At 37.8% G+C, this 15,851-nt stretch overlaps 1 protein-coding gene across 2 annotated transcripts in view; it reads right to left on the reverse strand.

Moving 5' to 3' along the window:
* Nucleotides 1-15,851, reverse strand: part of LOC111147750 (Abelson helper integration site 1) — a 206,142-nt gene that overhangs the window by 36,208 nt on the left and 154,083 nt on the right. For both annotated transcript variants that reach the window (XM_022503972.1, XM_022503971.1), the window contains one exon: nt 1,982-2,144. In XM_022503972.1, the coding sequence (XP_022359680.1) occupies nt 1,982-2,144 (163 nt within the window). The remainder of the gene's footprint in view (nt 1-1,981; nt 2,145-15,851) is intronic.

The following is a 15,851-nucleotide window of genomic DNA, read 5'->3' on the forward strand; positions in this document are numbered from 1 at the left end:
CTTCTGGGATACAATATGGAATTCTGGCAGTTGGAGGATGATCACTACTTGAAACATGGAATTAATTTCTGCATGCAGCCACCACGCAGCACTGCGGTATGCTTTAGAAGTCGCACTTTGGTTATTATGGAGAAAAGCTAACATTAGTGGATTTTTAACCCACTGTGGATGAAGTATCTATAGCCTCTCAAGATTCATAAGCTTAAGGGGTTATTTCTGCAAATTAACTAGATTCTAAAGTTAAAAATCTGATACCATCCTCTCTAGAAATACACACATCACCTTTATCCTGTCTAGTGAAAAAAAGAGTTTAAATGTTTCCACTCGTGTCTGGAAGAAACAATGGGCTGTAATATCCAGTTAAAATTAAAGACACACTCTGGAGCCACTATGATTGCACAGGCAGCTCTCCTGATTTGGAAATGGGAGCTACTCCTGCTGCACTAGAGCTGCTGATGCAGTGAGAAAGCCGTCACTGTGAAGGGGAGGGAAGAAACTGGGATATGTGAGGCAACCTGGAAGTGGCAAGTAGTGAGCTTATGAAAAATGACGGGGAATTAACTTGTCCTAAAATTTCTTCCTTCCACACTGCCTTAATTTTTCTCCATTACATATCCTCTTTTGAACATTAAAGGTAGCTTAGGAGCTATCAATCATTTAGTACTCAAAGAAGAATTACAACAGTGACACGGAGGAAATGAAGAATTTTGTTATGAGGGAGAGAAGTGGGTAATTTTTGAGACACTTAGCACTTTTGAGGGGAGGAGTTTGCTGAAAGCAGCAGATAAGCTGAGGGAAAGAGCTGCAGAGACAGCTAGCCCTGGAGAGTGGGACAGGCGGGCCCTGGGAAGTACCAGGGTGTAGACAGGGTGGTGGGTGCAGAAAGAAAACTAATTTCATCTGTGTCTAGCCCAGCACCCAGTCCTCATGGATGAAATTATTCTTCCTGTTTTCCTTCATCTCCTTTGCTTTCAAAATTTAGAACTTAGGTAGGAATCAATAGTACTTTCGTTCAGCCAGTTTGGGTTAGATGGGACTTTACTGACAAAACTGAAAGTCAACTGTTATTTATAATAATTTCTTCTTTGCAGAAACAAAAGACTTAACGATAATGATTCAAAAGGGAATATTTCCAAGGCTGTCTAGACTACCTTTTAAACCAGAACTATACAATTTCAGTGTTTCTGGAAGGAAGCTTAAAGGTGACAGGGCTCAACTTCCTCATTCTACAGGAGGAAACTGAGGGGTATCTTTATCAGTGTCGAGTTTTCCTGACCCTTGAGTACTGGGCTTTCCTACCACATTACCGAGGGAACTGTCTGTTGATAGGAAGCATTCTCCTGAAGAAGCCCTGCTATACTTCTCCTCTTTCCTCAGTCTGTAAGCTATTTCATTTCCAGCTTCTCTGTTATCAGTTCTATTTGCGCCTCTCAAGGCCTGGGAGTAAATCGACAGCTCTCACAACTCCCGTGTAGAATTTCTCCTCCAGCTTCTTTCTTCTCACAAATTGGGACTTTATTTACCCGAGAATGAAACAACCTACTGCAGGTTCGTTTCAGCAGGTTCTGGCTGGGACTGAGGTATGCAAAGTCAAAGAATGGGACTTGGGGAACTAGAGGTTCTGAAGGTGCCTGTCAACTGAGGAGCCACTGTGGACAGAGGAGAGCTGACACAACTGTGTGCAGAGCAGGGGGCAGGCAGAAAGGGCTGAAGAACAATGTCTCTGTAGCCAGACAGGTAGGGCCCCCAAGGATGAGTCTGTGAAGCACATATTCCAATCTCAGAATGGAGTAGCTTTCTCGTGCATTATTGCCCCCTCTTTTTATTTATTTATTTTTATATCATGAGAATGAAAAGTGATACCCATTGGTAAACATAAGCAAAAGTTATAAAGCGAGTAAATTAAAGGGTAGCAAATGATAAAATCTTGGACTATCAGTTACACCATATTCGTAAACCAGGAAGGGAGCATAAAACTTACTTTCACTAGCCACATGATTAGCTGGAAAATAACCTTCCTGTCCCTTTCCTATGCTGCCATACCACCAGTCTTCATTATCTTTGAAAAACACTCGGATAATGTCTCCGCGATGGATGGTTAGTTCATCTGATCGATTCGCTGTGTAGTCATAAAGAGCCACTACCTACGAGAGAGATAAGACCACCACAGCTTTATCACAACTGTACCACAGAGAAAACCCCCAACATTCACTTCCTCTTGCAGAAGAGCAGCTGAAACCAAAGCAGTACTTTGGTAAGTCTGAGGCTGTCTCAAGGTTTGCTAATGGGATCAGGGGTGGTGGGAACACAGCAGGAGAAGCAAGATAAAAGACTGTGGGATTGAGAAATGGTTAAGAGCATTCAATACACTAAGATTAGCTTCAAAATAGCAGATGTTAATTTTTTTTACAAGTGAATTACTTGTGAAGCAAATAAAAAAAAGGCTCACACACCATTCACTTTCTTAGAATTTTTATACTACCTTCAGATCCCATTCTCCCATCTCTAAGCAGATGTATCCGAAAAAAAAATTCTTCAGAATGTCAACAATTTTACAAAAAGGAAAGAGCAATGAAACAACTTGATTACATAACTTCATTGTGATCACTTGGTTTACTGTTAATATTTCTTTTTAAGATATATTTCCCCAAAAACACATGATCTTTGGTATTTTCTATCCGCAATCTAAATCTTTTGACTACCTTTAAAACACTCTTAATAAGGTTATTTTCACTAGACACAAATTAAAAAGGAAAAGCCTTTCTATAAGAATTCTCTGTGTTGTACAGTAGACACTATATTTGATTTTTTTCTTTTCCAAAAAGTAAAATCAAAATGAATGAGTGCACGGAAACTTAACAAATCCCTTATAGCAGTTACAAGGAAGACCTTGTATCCGTTTTATATGTCATACATTGTATAATGTAGGACATAGTATGTGTACTAAAGAATAAACTACTTCTTTTCCTACTTAAATGGGATTTGAAAATTAATAGGCAGTGCCTGGGTGGCTCAGTGTGTTAGGCATCCTACTCTTGATCTTGACTCAGATCCTGATCTCAGGGTCATGAGTTCAAGCCCCACACTGAGCATGGAGCCTACTTAATAAAAAAAAATTAACAGGTTATACAACTATATATGTAATGGAAAATTATCATTATAATCCTTTGCATTTAGGTTGAGTACTCATTCACTTACTTAACAAGTATTTACTGAAATCCTAATGTGCCTAGGGGTTAGGGGCTAGATATATAACAATAAATAGGATCCTTTCTAGAAGGGTTAATCTAGAAAGGATAATCAGGAATTGGCTAGGTGAAGAGATGGAAAGTGTGTCTTGGGCAGACTGTACCACATGTGTGAGAGTCCAGGGAAGAGAAACCTACAATAGACTAATACGGTGGGAGCCTGAATTAGAGGTAAGAGCCTCACTAGCCAGGTGGGGGAGGTGAGGCTGCAGGGGTAGTAGGGGCCAGATCATGCACGCTACAGGAGCTCATGCTCATACTACCGGCAATGGGAAGAGATAATGGTTTGATGTAGGGGATGCCATAAGAATTCACAAAACTCTGGATAGTGCTTTTTAAATTAATTTACAGTATTTATTAACACATTAACCAGGATATTTTAATGGATAAATCTGGAATTACCTGCTGTCACTACCTGGTATAAGGGCAGTAATAATAATTTAAGTCAAATGGTACAAATGCCATTCCAACTGTACTGCTTAGCACAGTCTATAATTCACAATGCATTATGCAGTATGTTGTTTCAAGTTTACAAACCTCTTATGCCTTTGAGTGTATTGACATCAAATCACTTATGTAAAAGTGGAACTTTTAACTCTTTGCTTCCTTCTTGCGTTTCCAAACCTTTTCTCCTTTATTCTTCTACCTGGTACTATCACAGAAGAAAGCTAATGAAAATGTTCTGAGTGCCTGCCACATTCTAGGTATGATGCTAGTGGCTTACGAAAGTTCTTATACAATCTGTAGCACAATCCTGTCAGGGTATGAATTCTTATTTCAATTTCATAAATGAGAAATTTTATGCACAGAGAAATTTAGTAACTTACTAAAGTTAACTATGAGTTATACTTTTTTTTTCTTCTTCAAACTAAATACATGTATAGGACATCTCAGTCTAGAATCAAACACTGGGGAAGAAGCAGCAGAGGGGAAGGGAGGGACAGAGATCTTAATCCCTCGTGAAAGATCAGACACATTTTTGGGTGGCACTATTTAAGTGGCTGACTGCAGGGAGGACCAACAATCCTGGGCCACCAGCAGGCCCATTGTGCTCCTTTCAAGACACCTGAGACCCAGTCCTAGAAAACTGTAAGCATCTGCTGCTGCTGTTCCTCATCCTAGCTCTGGTACACAGAAATAGCACAACTCTGATGAATCTTACGGAAGTAGAAAGGCCGTGTGCACTTATTTCTCTGAATAAGTGCTGAGGTGGCTGCTGGGAAGAAGAGTACGAGAGATTCAGCTTAGGCAAGAGAATCATTCAGGGAGTCCCACATCAGGCTTGTGTCCTTCCGCGGATTTTGATAATGTGGAATTCATCAAACTAGAGTCAGAAAACCTTTCCTGAATTGTCTATGAGGGCCCGATGATAAGAGTTCCTTCAGAGGTACAGGGGTCCAAAAGATCTAGAAGATTCTACATTTCCATTTTCCAATTAAATTATCCATGGATTGCCCTCCTCATATAATCAAATCTAGCACACCAGTTCTACGTGGCTTTCCAGTCCTGGTAAATATGTTCTACCCTCTACATCCCTGTTGTGGACTGAATTGTATGCCGCCCCTTCCCCCCCCTTCCCCCCCCCACCCCGAATTCATAGATTGAAGCCCTCATCAGGTGACTGTATTTGGAGAGAGGGCCTTTAAATAGATACTTAAGGCCAAATGAGCTCATATGGGTGGGGCCCTTATCCAACAGGACTGGTGTCCTTACAAAAAAGAGGAAGAAATAGTAGGAGCACATGTGCACAGAGAAAAAGGACATAGGAGGACATTTTGAGAAAGCAGCTGTCTGCAAGCCAAGGAGAGGTATCAGAAGAAACTGACCCAGCTGGCTACTTGATTTTGGACTTCTAGTTTCTAGAACTGTGAGCAAATACATTTTTGTTGAAGCCCTCAGTTGATGGTACTTTGTTACAGTAGTCCTGGCAGACTAATACAGTTCTACAGCTGGATGGTGTTTGATGAATCACTCACTACGGCCTGTCATGGCACCGCAAATGGCCAATACTTCACTTCTAGCTATTTTGGGTCCTCACCAGCTTACAGTACTGCATCCAACACCATTATAGTATTATTTCCTGATGCAGAAACAATGAATGGCCTTGTCACCAACATCCTCAGGAGGGTGATGGCTGGGAAGGCTACATCTCTCAAAGCAAAGGAAGTATTTGGAGAATCTCATCCTCATACCATTACTGACATGAAAGTGCAAAACTGCTATAAGTGAGGAATCGGTATGCTTCACATGCCAAGTCTACATTATGGCAGTGGAGTTATGACCATTCCTTCCTCATACTGAAGGTACGTGACAAAACCCATGTGGCTTATGATAATCTGCTTTACATTCCAGTGTGTGTTTTCATCCAATATGCCATCTTCTCATTTGAGGACTACTTACTCTCTTTTGAGCATCTTAGTATACACCGTAAACTTCTCTGCTTGTTTTGATTTGTAGTGGATTCTGTATAAATTGTCTTCCCCATCTTCAATTATACTTTGTTATAATCTCACTGTTTCAGAGTAAAGTAAAGCTCCATAAAAAAGTTGGGAGGGTGCCTCGGTGGCACAGTTGGCTTAATGTCTGACTTGGTTTTGGCTCAGGTTGTAATCTCAGGTTCCTTAGATAGTGCCCCGCATGGGGCTCTAAGCTTAGTCTGCTTGGGATTCGCTCTCTCCCTCTGCTCCTCCCAGTCATGCTCTCTCTCTCTCTCTCTCTCAAATCAATCAATCAATTTTAAAACAAAAACCAAAAAATGTTGGGAGACACAATCTCATCAAGAGGTGTGTTTTAAATTAATGTGTTTTAAATTAATCCTGCATCTATCTTTTCTCTGTCTTCTGGTAGCTCTTGTCATTAGTCTTGACCATTCTTGTGATGAGTATCTTTTACAACGTACCACACAGCGCTCTGGAACTTATATGACAGAGTATCTTCGGCAAGATCTTTGAGCTGACAGAGGAGTTATGACATCTTTCTGCAAAAGAAGTTTAAAAGCATTCATTTATGTGCCCATCCTGGTAATGACAGGTCTGGGAAATGGTCAAATTTTGTCCATGATTCAAATACCTGAAACAGAGTTCCTTCTTCTCAAAGCCTGCCAAACTGCTTGGGTGCAGGCATGAGGAAGGTGCCATTGTGGGTTTTTTGTTTTGTTTTGTTTTTTAATTAGTTAATTAATTAGTTAATTAATTTCCTGATGTTCATTTTTCAGTCTTCCAAGCAGTGCTTGCCAAAGACAATTTCTTGGTTTAATAAAGCAGAGTCTGTCAGGCTGTTTTAAGACATTTAGGTGAATTCCTCCTTATATTAACTTCTGAGAGATTTTTCATGATTATTGTTGTCTCTGAAGAAGTCTCAATAGTTCTTGAAACCAGTGTACTGAAGGAACATTAACCAGTATTGTCCAGCAGCAGAGACTTCTTGCAACTTTGGCTCTAAAATAATCAAAGAATCAATATTCATAATGGTCCCAAGTCATTCAATAGGCTAAGTTATGTTGAATAAACTCAGACACCTGAGTACTTTCTCCTCTCTGATTGCCCCAGCTGACTCTCTGGCCACTGGGAAACTTCTTTGTGCCAGGCTGCAGCCAACGTGCATCTGGATCCCACCACCTTCCCTCTGCTTTCTTCCTTGCTTAACTTGATTTCTGACTTCCGGCCTCTAGAATACTCTTGAAAGAATGAACTTCTCTTGTTTTAAGCCATACCATATTTATGCTAATTTATTATAATAGCCCTAGAAAACTAATATATGTGAATTTTACTTTGGGGAATGTTGGATTTTCTTGTACTCCCTTAAAGAGTATAAGACCTTTGTACTTGTACAAAGTGTTGGACCTTTTTCTGGCATGTAGTTACTTGTTAGTTTTGTTAGGGAACCTGGACTGGATCCTGATGGAAGAACCAAGGGGCACTCAGAGACTTTGGACAATTGGAGGTTTATTTAACCCCGGTGGGCTCAGAGGAGAGTGTTCTCCAAAGGTCTGACCCCCGAGCACAAGCAGGGAGGGTAATTTATACCCTTCCACTTCTGCATACTTGGTACTTTTGATATGCATGCGGGAAACGGGTAGGGAAGAAGAACCTGGAAGGGCTTTGAGACAGGGACTGGAATTCCCTGGCTGCTTTGGTTGGTTATCTTAGAGTACAGTTTTCCCCTTATCAGTTTGACCCTTTCCAGGTTTGATTTTAAGTTGTGTTAGAGTGGATTTGGGAGGATTTTAGTCTAGGGCTCAGTAACCCCCACTACGAGGGTGTGACCCTCTTGATAATTCTACTTGATGCCCACATATTAGAAGGTTTTTTTCAACCTGGCTGTTGGGAATGTGAATTGTTCCCATTCTCTGTGTAGCTTACTAATTCCCGATGGTTCTTTCCTTATGGAGATTTATCCCAAACATGGGCACATCAGTACTCAGCCAAAGACTTATTAAGGGTACTTTTATGGTTACTGGCAGGATTATGACCAATTAACGTAAGGTGAAACAAAAAGTAACATCTCAGTAATTGTTATTTATTTATTTATTTATTTTTTGCCAGATGCCTTGTTACAGTTAAAAGCACAGTAACTAAAATGTGTAGTTTTAGTGCTCATGATAAAGGCACTTACAACCTTATTATATATTTGGCATTCTTTAAGAAAGCACATTAATCTTTTATATAGAAATATTTAGGTTACATAAACCTAACTTGTGCACAAGTGATAATAAGACCTTTTTTTAAAAAAAAATTTTTATTTTATGTATTTTCTCCTCATGAATGGCCCTCTCCTCTATCCTTAGAGTGACCTCTGGCTGTGTGGCTGGTCTTGTGATTTTTACCACTCTGGGTAAACAGAAAGCGACTCACATGCTCTTGAATGTTCTTACAATTATTGGAGCAAAGAGAGCAGATATTTCTTTTCGCAGGTTCCGTAAGGATCGTGCAGAAATGGGTATGGTTTAAGCCAGGCAGCTCCACTTACAGCACTGTTTTTTTATGTAGTTACAATGTGATGGGACTACAGCTTTTTAAAACTTTGAAACAGCCTGAGAGACTGTAACTGCTACCTGAAACAAAATATTTATAATAGTTTGTGTCTCAGATGCTGTTCCTTACTGCTTGGATATTTAGGAAACATTTTTAATGGATTTGTAAATCTCTGAGGACAGGGATCCCGCGGACCCCTCCCCCCACCCTCCACTTCTTTTCAGTTGTAAACTTCTTCATAGAAGAGGTCTAGGTATAGCTGTAGCACTTCAACTCAAACAACAGTTTATACATCTTGATTTTGTTGTTGTTGTTCGTTTTTTTTTTTTTTTTTTTTTTTTTTTTTTTTTTGTTTTTTTTTTTTAACTGTGTATTTCTTTGGACTTAAAATGGCTATGACAGCCTCATCACACACTGTTTTCAATCCTTTCTGGGTTAAAGCTGAACTTTCCATCTGTCAGTGTCTATCTTCTTTGCTAGTTTCTGTCCTTGTTCTACACACACAGGTTTTTCTTTTATATTATTCAGTCTTGCTAAAGCTTTGGGATCACCTTGCAGATCAGTCTGAGTTCCTGTTAAATGAGGCACATTTAGTGTGTATTCCCTAAGTTCTGGTGCCCATTCCTCCTTCACATTTTTTTTTTTTAAGATTTTATTTATTTATTTGACAGAGAGATCACAAGTAGGCAGAGAGGCAGGGGAAGCAGACTCCCTGCTGAGCAGAGAGCTCAATGCAGGGCTTGATCCCAGGACCCTGAGATCAGGACCTGAGCTGAAGGCAGAAGCTCAACCCCCTGAGCCACCCAGGTGTCCCTCTTCTTTCACATTTTGAAGTGAGGCCACAGAGCAGCAAAGGAAGACAACAGTCACTGGATAAGCTAAAGGCCTCAGACAACCATAGTCCTCCTGTCTGATCATACTTGTTGTGTCGGAGCCTCATGAGGTGCTGCCTGCCCTGCAGATGGTGGGCCCCACTGGTTCAGGAAGGTGTCAGCGGCACAGAGCTCAGGAGTAACTTGCCCAGCACCCTGTCTCACTGAGCACCGTGCACTTGAGCATTGGTGTGCCAGCTCATGAGCCATGCTGCAGCAAGCCAGCCTCCACGTGGGCCCCCTTTCCTGCCCTGGCTCTGCCTGCCCACTGCCCCCAGTAATTACTTAACAAGTAAAATAAGCTTTAAGAAAGTCTCATTCCTCAATAACATCAATTACAGAATATTTGATCATTATTATGAAAATAGAAACAAGGAACAGATTAAAAAATGTTAGCAGGAAACCAAATTTAACAACAAATTCTGAATTGCACAGAAGTGCATTACTGAATACCCAAAGACTAAATACTTTTCTAAGAGTGACACTGGACCTGTATTTTATTTCATGCAAGGAATAAAGAAACATACAGCCCTAGTTAAGCATCATGTGCTAAAATATATACGGTCTCTTATGATTATTCCCGTAAGTACTATGTAAGATACCTGAAAGATATTTATAAAAAAGACACCAAGAAAAAAAAAAAAGAGACACTAAGGTCCTGTTATTTTGAACTGATCTTATCTGGATAATAATAATAAATTAAGAAAACAGAGATAAAAAAGTAAATAATTGCACAAAGTTTATTGTTTCTGTACCAAACTATCTGTTTCTATCCTGCTATATATATGTGAACTTTATATACACTTCATCAGACAAATATTTGAAAATACTTGATCCAAATACCTTCTGGCAAAGTAACTAGGGTAATGGAAAGAATACTAAACTAGGAATCAAAACATTGAGTTTCCAGACCTGTTTGGGGCATCTAAGGCTGAAGCATACCACAAAAACACTCACACTGGATGTCTATAGACGGAGGGGTCTAGACCCGATGCTATGTATGTATATGGTATACCCTCCAGATTTAAAATTCTCTTATACCAGGCACTCCAATAATTATTCTAAAAGAAGAGCATTCATAGATTTTAAAGTAAATTCAAAATATTAATTTGTTGGGTAATAGTGTAGCTGTATAATTTGTGATCATCCATGAATTGGAAAAGCTTGTTTGACTGCTGCAACCCTACAGAGGAAAAGCCTCCTGGTAATAAATAAAGAACAATGACAATAAAATGTTTCTTCTGAGGGGCGCCTGGGTGGCTCAGTGGGTTAAGCCGCTGCCTTTGGCTCAGGTCATGATCTCAGAGTCCTGGGATCGAGCCCCGCATCGGGCTCTCTGCTGTCTAGGGGAGCCTGCTTCCTCCTCTCTCTCTGCCTGCCTCTCTGCCTGCTTGTGATCTCTCTGTCAAATAAATAAATAAAATCTTAAAAAAAAAATTATAAAAAAAAAAACGTTTCTTCTGAATTAACATTTGGAAATACTACTTCTTTGACAAATATGAATGACTTGACCTTTGGACTTCACAAATAAAGCTACTCATTTTATACAATGATTAGTATTTACTTAAAACTTTTCTTACTGGAAATCATAATTCATGTATTTTGTTACAGTGAATCATTTGTGCTTCATTTAAAAAGGCTCCAAAACGTATCTTTTTATTGAGATGTGTTTTAAAAAATCAAGAGAATGATGCAAATTTTTTTGGACTAGACTACAGATTTTTGTTGTTGTTATTGTTGTTTTTTTTTGTTAGTGAAGAAAAAAATGACAGTGTACTATAATTTTCCTTCTTGGGAGGGATAGGAAAGGAAGAATTATGAATCACTGATTTAGATTAGGGTCCCAAAAGTGTGGTCTCCAAACCAGCAACAGTAACATTACCTGAAGTCTGTTAGAAATGCTAGTTCTTAGGAAAAAAAAAAAAAAAGAAATGCAAATTCTTGGGCCCCATTCCAGAGCAATTAAAATCATACATTCTGGGGATGGGCCCAGGAATCTGTGTTTTAACAAGCCTTCCAGAGGATTCTAACATACCTAAAGTTTATTTAGTTAATACTTTATTTCAATGATCTACTTTATAAAACATGAATACTTGTTTTTTGCACATATCAAGTATGCAACTGAATGGGTAAGAAATATAAAGCCAAAGCTTTTAACAAAGTGTTATTGGCAAAACTTAAAAAAAAAAAAAAAAAAAAAAAAGTAAACCTGTTCCTCCTTTCCTATTAATTTTACTTATCTCACTTAGCTTTCCTCTTGTCTCACTGAAATGTTGACTAGCTCCAGATTTGAGTAATTTAACATCTATTTTGTCATTTTATCAAAAAGCAGATGCTCAAACTGCAACTAGGAGTCAGGGCAAATATTTCTTAGGTTTCCCTACAATCTCTTGAGGATTAGTAAAACTTTTAAAATAGAAAAACAAGCACAATTGAAAAATCAAATCTGTTCATCTGGCAGTAATTATGACATCCCTACTGTGAGTGAGCTACTCTTACAGGCTAGGAAGACAGCAGGGAACCATACCAACAAAGATCCATGCTCTAAGAGAGCTTAGTTTTATTGCACGTTTCATTGTTTTTGGTCTGGTAGCTCTTTTCCGAAAAGGGATACTCTTAGTATTTGTAAAAATTACTCTTCTGTTTATATACTTTCAAGTTGCTAATACATAGTACCAGGGTATATGCTCATATTAAATTCTAAAATAATAATTTATAATTCCTTCAGAAAAGGATGATGAATTTCTTTAAATTCTCTTAATAAACCATGAGCTATGAGTAAATATAAAAATATTAGTAAGAAAGAGCTAGATAAAGATAACATATCTAAACAAAAATAAATTCAAGTATTTGCAAAGAACATATTTATGAACAATTTATAGACACAGTTTTAGTAGTTATAAATTTTATACTCCATGGTTTAAAGGTAGTGCTTTATAGAGATTATAGATAGAGATATATCCCTTATGATAAGTGAATGTTCTTCCTTTACTGTACCGCATTTATTACTTGGTTTTATCTATGTGTAGATGCTGCTTTCCTGGCCAGGTCTTTCCATGAGTCATAGAGCTGTGAGAGGTAGTAAAAGAATTTTTAAAATACTGAAACATGAAAATTTATAAATATTAAAATGAAAAAATGTATAAACTTGTGAAGACTATAAATAAAGGCAAACAGATAAATGTTAAAAACTTAAAAATAAATATAGGTAAATAAGTTAGGAAACAGTCTTCAAATAGACCTGTATTGCTGCAAAACTACTTAGGAAAAGTCTTCTCTAAACTTGAAGAGGCACGTACAAGAACTCAAAATGTCTAAGTGAGCTGCAATTTCTATTGTTTTTTTTTTTAGAGTGAAGTACAGGTGTACATCTCTGTGCTTAAACACCCACTATAGGGATAACAGACATATTACTTAAAAGTAATGTAAGGTCTGGAGACAAGTCTTTTGAGAACGAAATTTAAACCTTTTTTTGATGCTTAATGTCATCTTCAAGATTTTCTGGCCACCAACCCTAACTGTAAAGAGTTGCAGTCCTTGATATTACAGAAACTTTTGAGAACTAAGAGCACTCCTAAATACATTTGTTAAATTTATGAACAGAACTCATTCAAATTATAAGCAAATTCTAAAAATATGAATTAATTAATATCTCGTTCATATAATAAATATCTCACGTGTGTGCTATATATATGGCAGTGTACACAGTATGGGAAAGACAAAGAAATGCAGCCTATGGTTCTTGACCTGAAAATGCTTAGAATAAAATTAAGAAAAACATATTGTTCCAAGCATTATATACTATAAATCTTTATTTTTAAAGTTTAGCAGAAATTAATATATTTATAACAATCTGCTTTGTTTTATGATATATTTTACATAAAAACAACACTACATTTATATGTCTTAGTCTTATTCAACCAAGGGTTTAAATGTATTAGTTCTAAAGCAAGTATATAAATCTCAGTTTGGGTCATTTCTCAGCGTCGATATACATTTACTGTTATTTAATAATCTGCTATGCTATAGGCATGTGTGTATTCATCTAGCTATATCCAGAAATATGTGTATCTACCATTTATTTAATATTTACTATATGCCAGGGATGTACTAAGCACATATGGTATATACACATATCCCTTTTTTTTTTTTTAATTTTAGAGAGAGCAAGCAAGCACATGAGTGGGGGGAGGGGCAGCGGGAGAGAGAATCTCAAGTAACTCCCCACTGAATGTGGAGCCTGAAGCGGGTCTTGATCTCACAACCCTGAGATCATGACAGGAGTTGAAACCAAGAGTTGGACACCCAACCGACCGAGCCACCCAGGTGCACTAAAGCATATTCTATGTATGTGTGTGTGTGTATTTGTAAACATACACACACATTCATAACCACTACTGTATTTAGTATTTATTATGCCTTTAATTTCTTTAATTACAAATTAAAATAATTTTTATTTGTCTAATTCACAGTCTGGAAGATTCTAGATAGTAGTAGGTCTATTTTCTCCTAAGCCTATGCTTCTAATCTGTAAATTTACATATTTAATTTTGAAGTTAGAGGCCTTCATGGAACCACATAAATATGAGGCTGCTTGGTTCACTGTGACTTTCCTTAAGGTTATGCTGAAAGGAAGGTGTTAAAAACTTGGGATTTCTATAAAAGAAGGTACCTGAAGAAGATCATCAAAACATTTTCTTTATATTAGCTTCTTAGTCACAATTTGTTGAGGTCACTGAACTGGGAAATTAGGTGGAAAACTGAAATTGGGCCAAGGCGACAGCTTATATATGTATCTTAACGTGTGTGCCCATCTGATTACTGCAGTTTATATTTAAGGGTGGAGGGAATTACTAAAAGACTACAGGCAGAATTATTTAGGAAAGACTTTGCAAAAGAAACTTGAGTAATCAGTTTATAAATGTAAAGAGAGAAACTTTTCAGGTTGCTAATAGCTAGACATCAATAATTCACTGCTCATCTTAAGCACTGATGCTCATCTATTTCCAATTCTAATGTCAATCCAAATATTCTAGGGAAAGCTCATGTGAGCATTTGGTTTAGTGGGGAAGAAGAGAAGAATAACAGAAAGATAATGAAAAAGCTTAATGGAAAACATCCCTACATTAGTATATAATTTTAATTGTGTAATGTATGGAGATGTACACATATAAGTAAGACACTATAAAACTTACCAAACAGTATTTCAAATGGAAAAACAAGTATCAGCACATAGAATTTTAAAGATACAAATGGAAAACTTGAGATTATGAACAAATGAGTAGAGAAGCACTTTTGGAAAGGGGGAGAAAATCTGGCTCTTCCATAAAGGCAAGAACACTGACAAAAATGGTCAAACCCAACTTTTTAAGAAGTCTGAATATTAGCCAAAGCACTACAACAATCCAAGGATCATGTATTCACAAAAACCCCAGTTGAATCTTGGCAAACACTGCAAGCTTTGTGGAGTTTTAACCTGTCCCATTCCCATTAACCTCTTGCCAGCTCTATGGCAGCCTTGAAAACAGACTCACAACTATGGTAACCAAAACCTCGCAGGCTAGCAGTCACCAGATAGCACAGAATAGGTTCAAAGCCTCCAAAGCCCTATATTCAGAGAAGTACCACTATATGACCTAGGTGGCAGCTCCTGAAAAGTCTGTCAAGTTCCATTCTCTGGGCTTGTCTTTACTTGCTGTGACTCAGAGCCAGCAGTATGTACAGCTGTATCCTGAGGGCATTTGTCAAAAACAAAGAGTGGCAACTTAGGTGATGATATGAGTTAGGACAAATAAGGAACTGGACAAAAAACCTGAAAGATAAAATTGGGAAATGACATGTCTATAGGATACTCTGAAAAGCTCTAACATTCCTGGAAACCTAGAAGGCCATGTGCATGTGCAGGACTGTGTGTATGCCCAGAGAAGGCTCTAATTTTTCATCTCTGGTTAACCTTGACAGTTTTTGCAAGCAGAAAGTGAAGTGTAAGTAAGGCAGAGTTATAAGCTGCCTACTGAGACAATGAAAACAAATCCCAACACACACACAGAACCCCTTGGAAAAGGCTACAGAACTTGGTTCCAGGCATTTAAGGAAATTTCTCTCCAACCATTAGCTGACCAAACAGACACCTCAGTGGTCAAACAACACAAAAAATACAGACTTTATCATATAGAATTACTCCAGGAAAGTCACCAACTAAATAAATATTAACAGTAACAATAACAAAAATGAGAAGCCATGGGGAGCAGGTGTAGAAAATCTAATTTCCAGATGTGCCACATTATACCATTTCAAATGTCTAGTTATCAACAAAAAATTATGATACACAAAAGGGAGCAGTAAAGTATAACCATACAGGGGAATTAAATAAGTCAACAGAAATTGTCTCTGAGGAAGCCCAGACATTAGATTTACTTGGTTTAAAAAAAAAAATACACACACACACACACAGGTATGTTTACATATATATGTCACAATGAATAGAAAATACCAATAAAACCAGAAATTATTAATAGAATACAAATTCCAGAGTTTAAAATTTGTATTAATAGAATACAAATTACAATATTAACTAGAAGCATTCAAGAGATTTGAACCAGTAGAGGAAAGAATCAGTGAACTTCTAAGATAAGTAAGTTGGGATTACCTAGTTTGAGGGACAGAAACAAAAAAGAAGAATGTCAGAGCCTCAGAGATGTATGGGATACCAACTATACTATCATATGCATGGGAATCCCAGAAGGAGACAAAAAAGA

This window comes from Enhydra lutris, unplaced genomic scaffold, assembly GCF_002288905.1.
Source record: "Enhydra lutris kenyoni isolate GAN:26980312 unplaced genomic scaffold, ASM228890v2 scaffoldscaffold17, whole genome shotgun sequence".
Taxonomy (NCBI): Eukaryota; Metazoa; Chordata; class Mammalia; order Carnivora; family Mustelidae; genus Enhydra; species Enhydra lutris.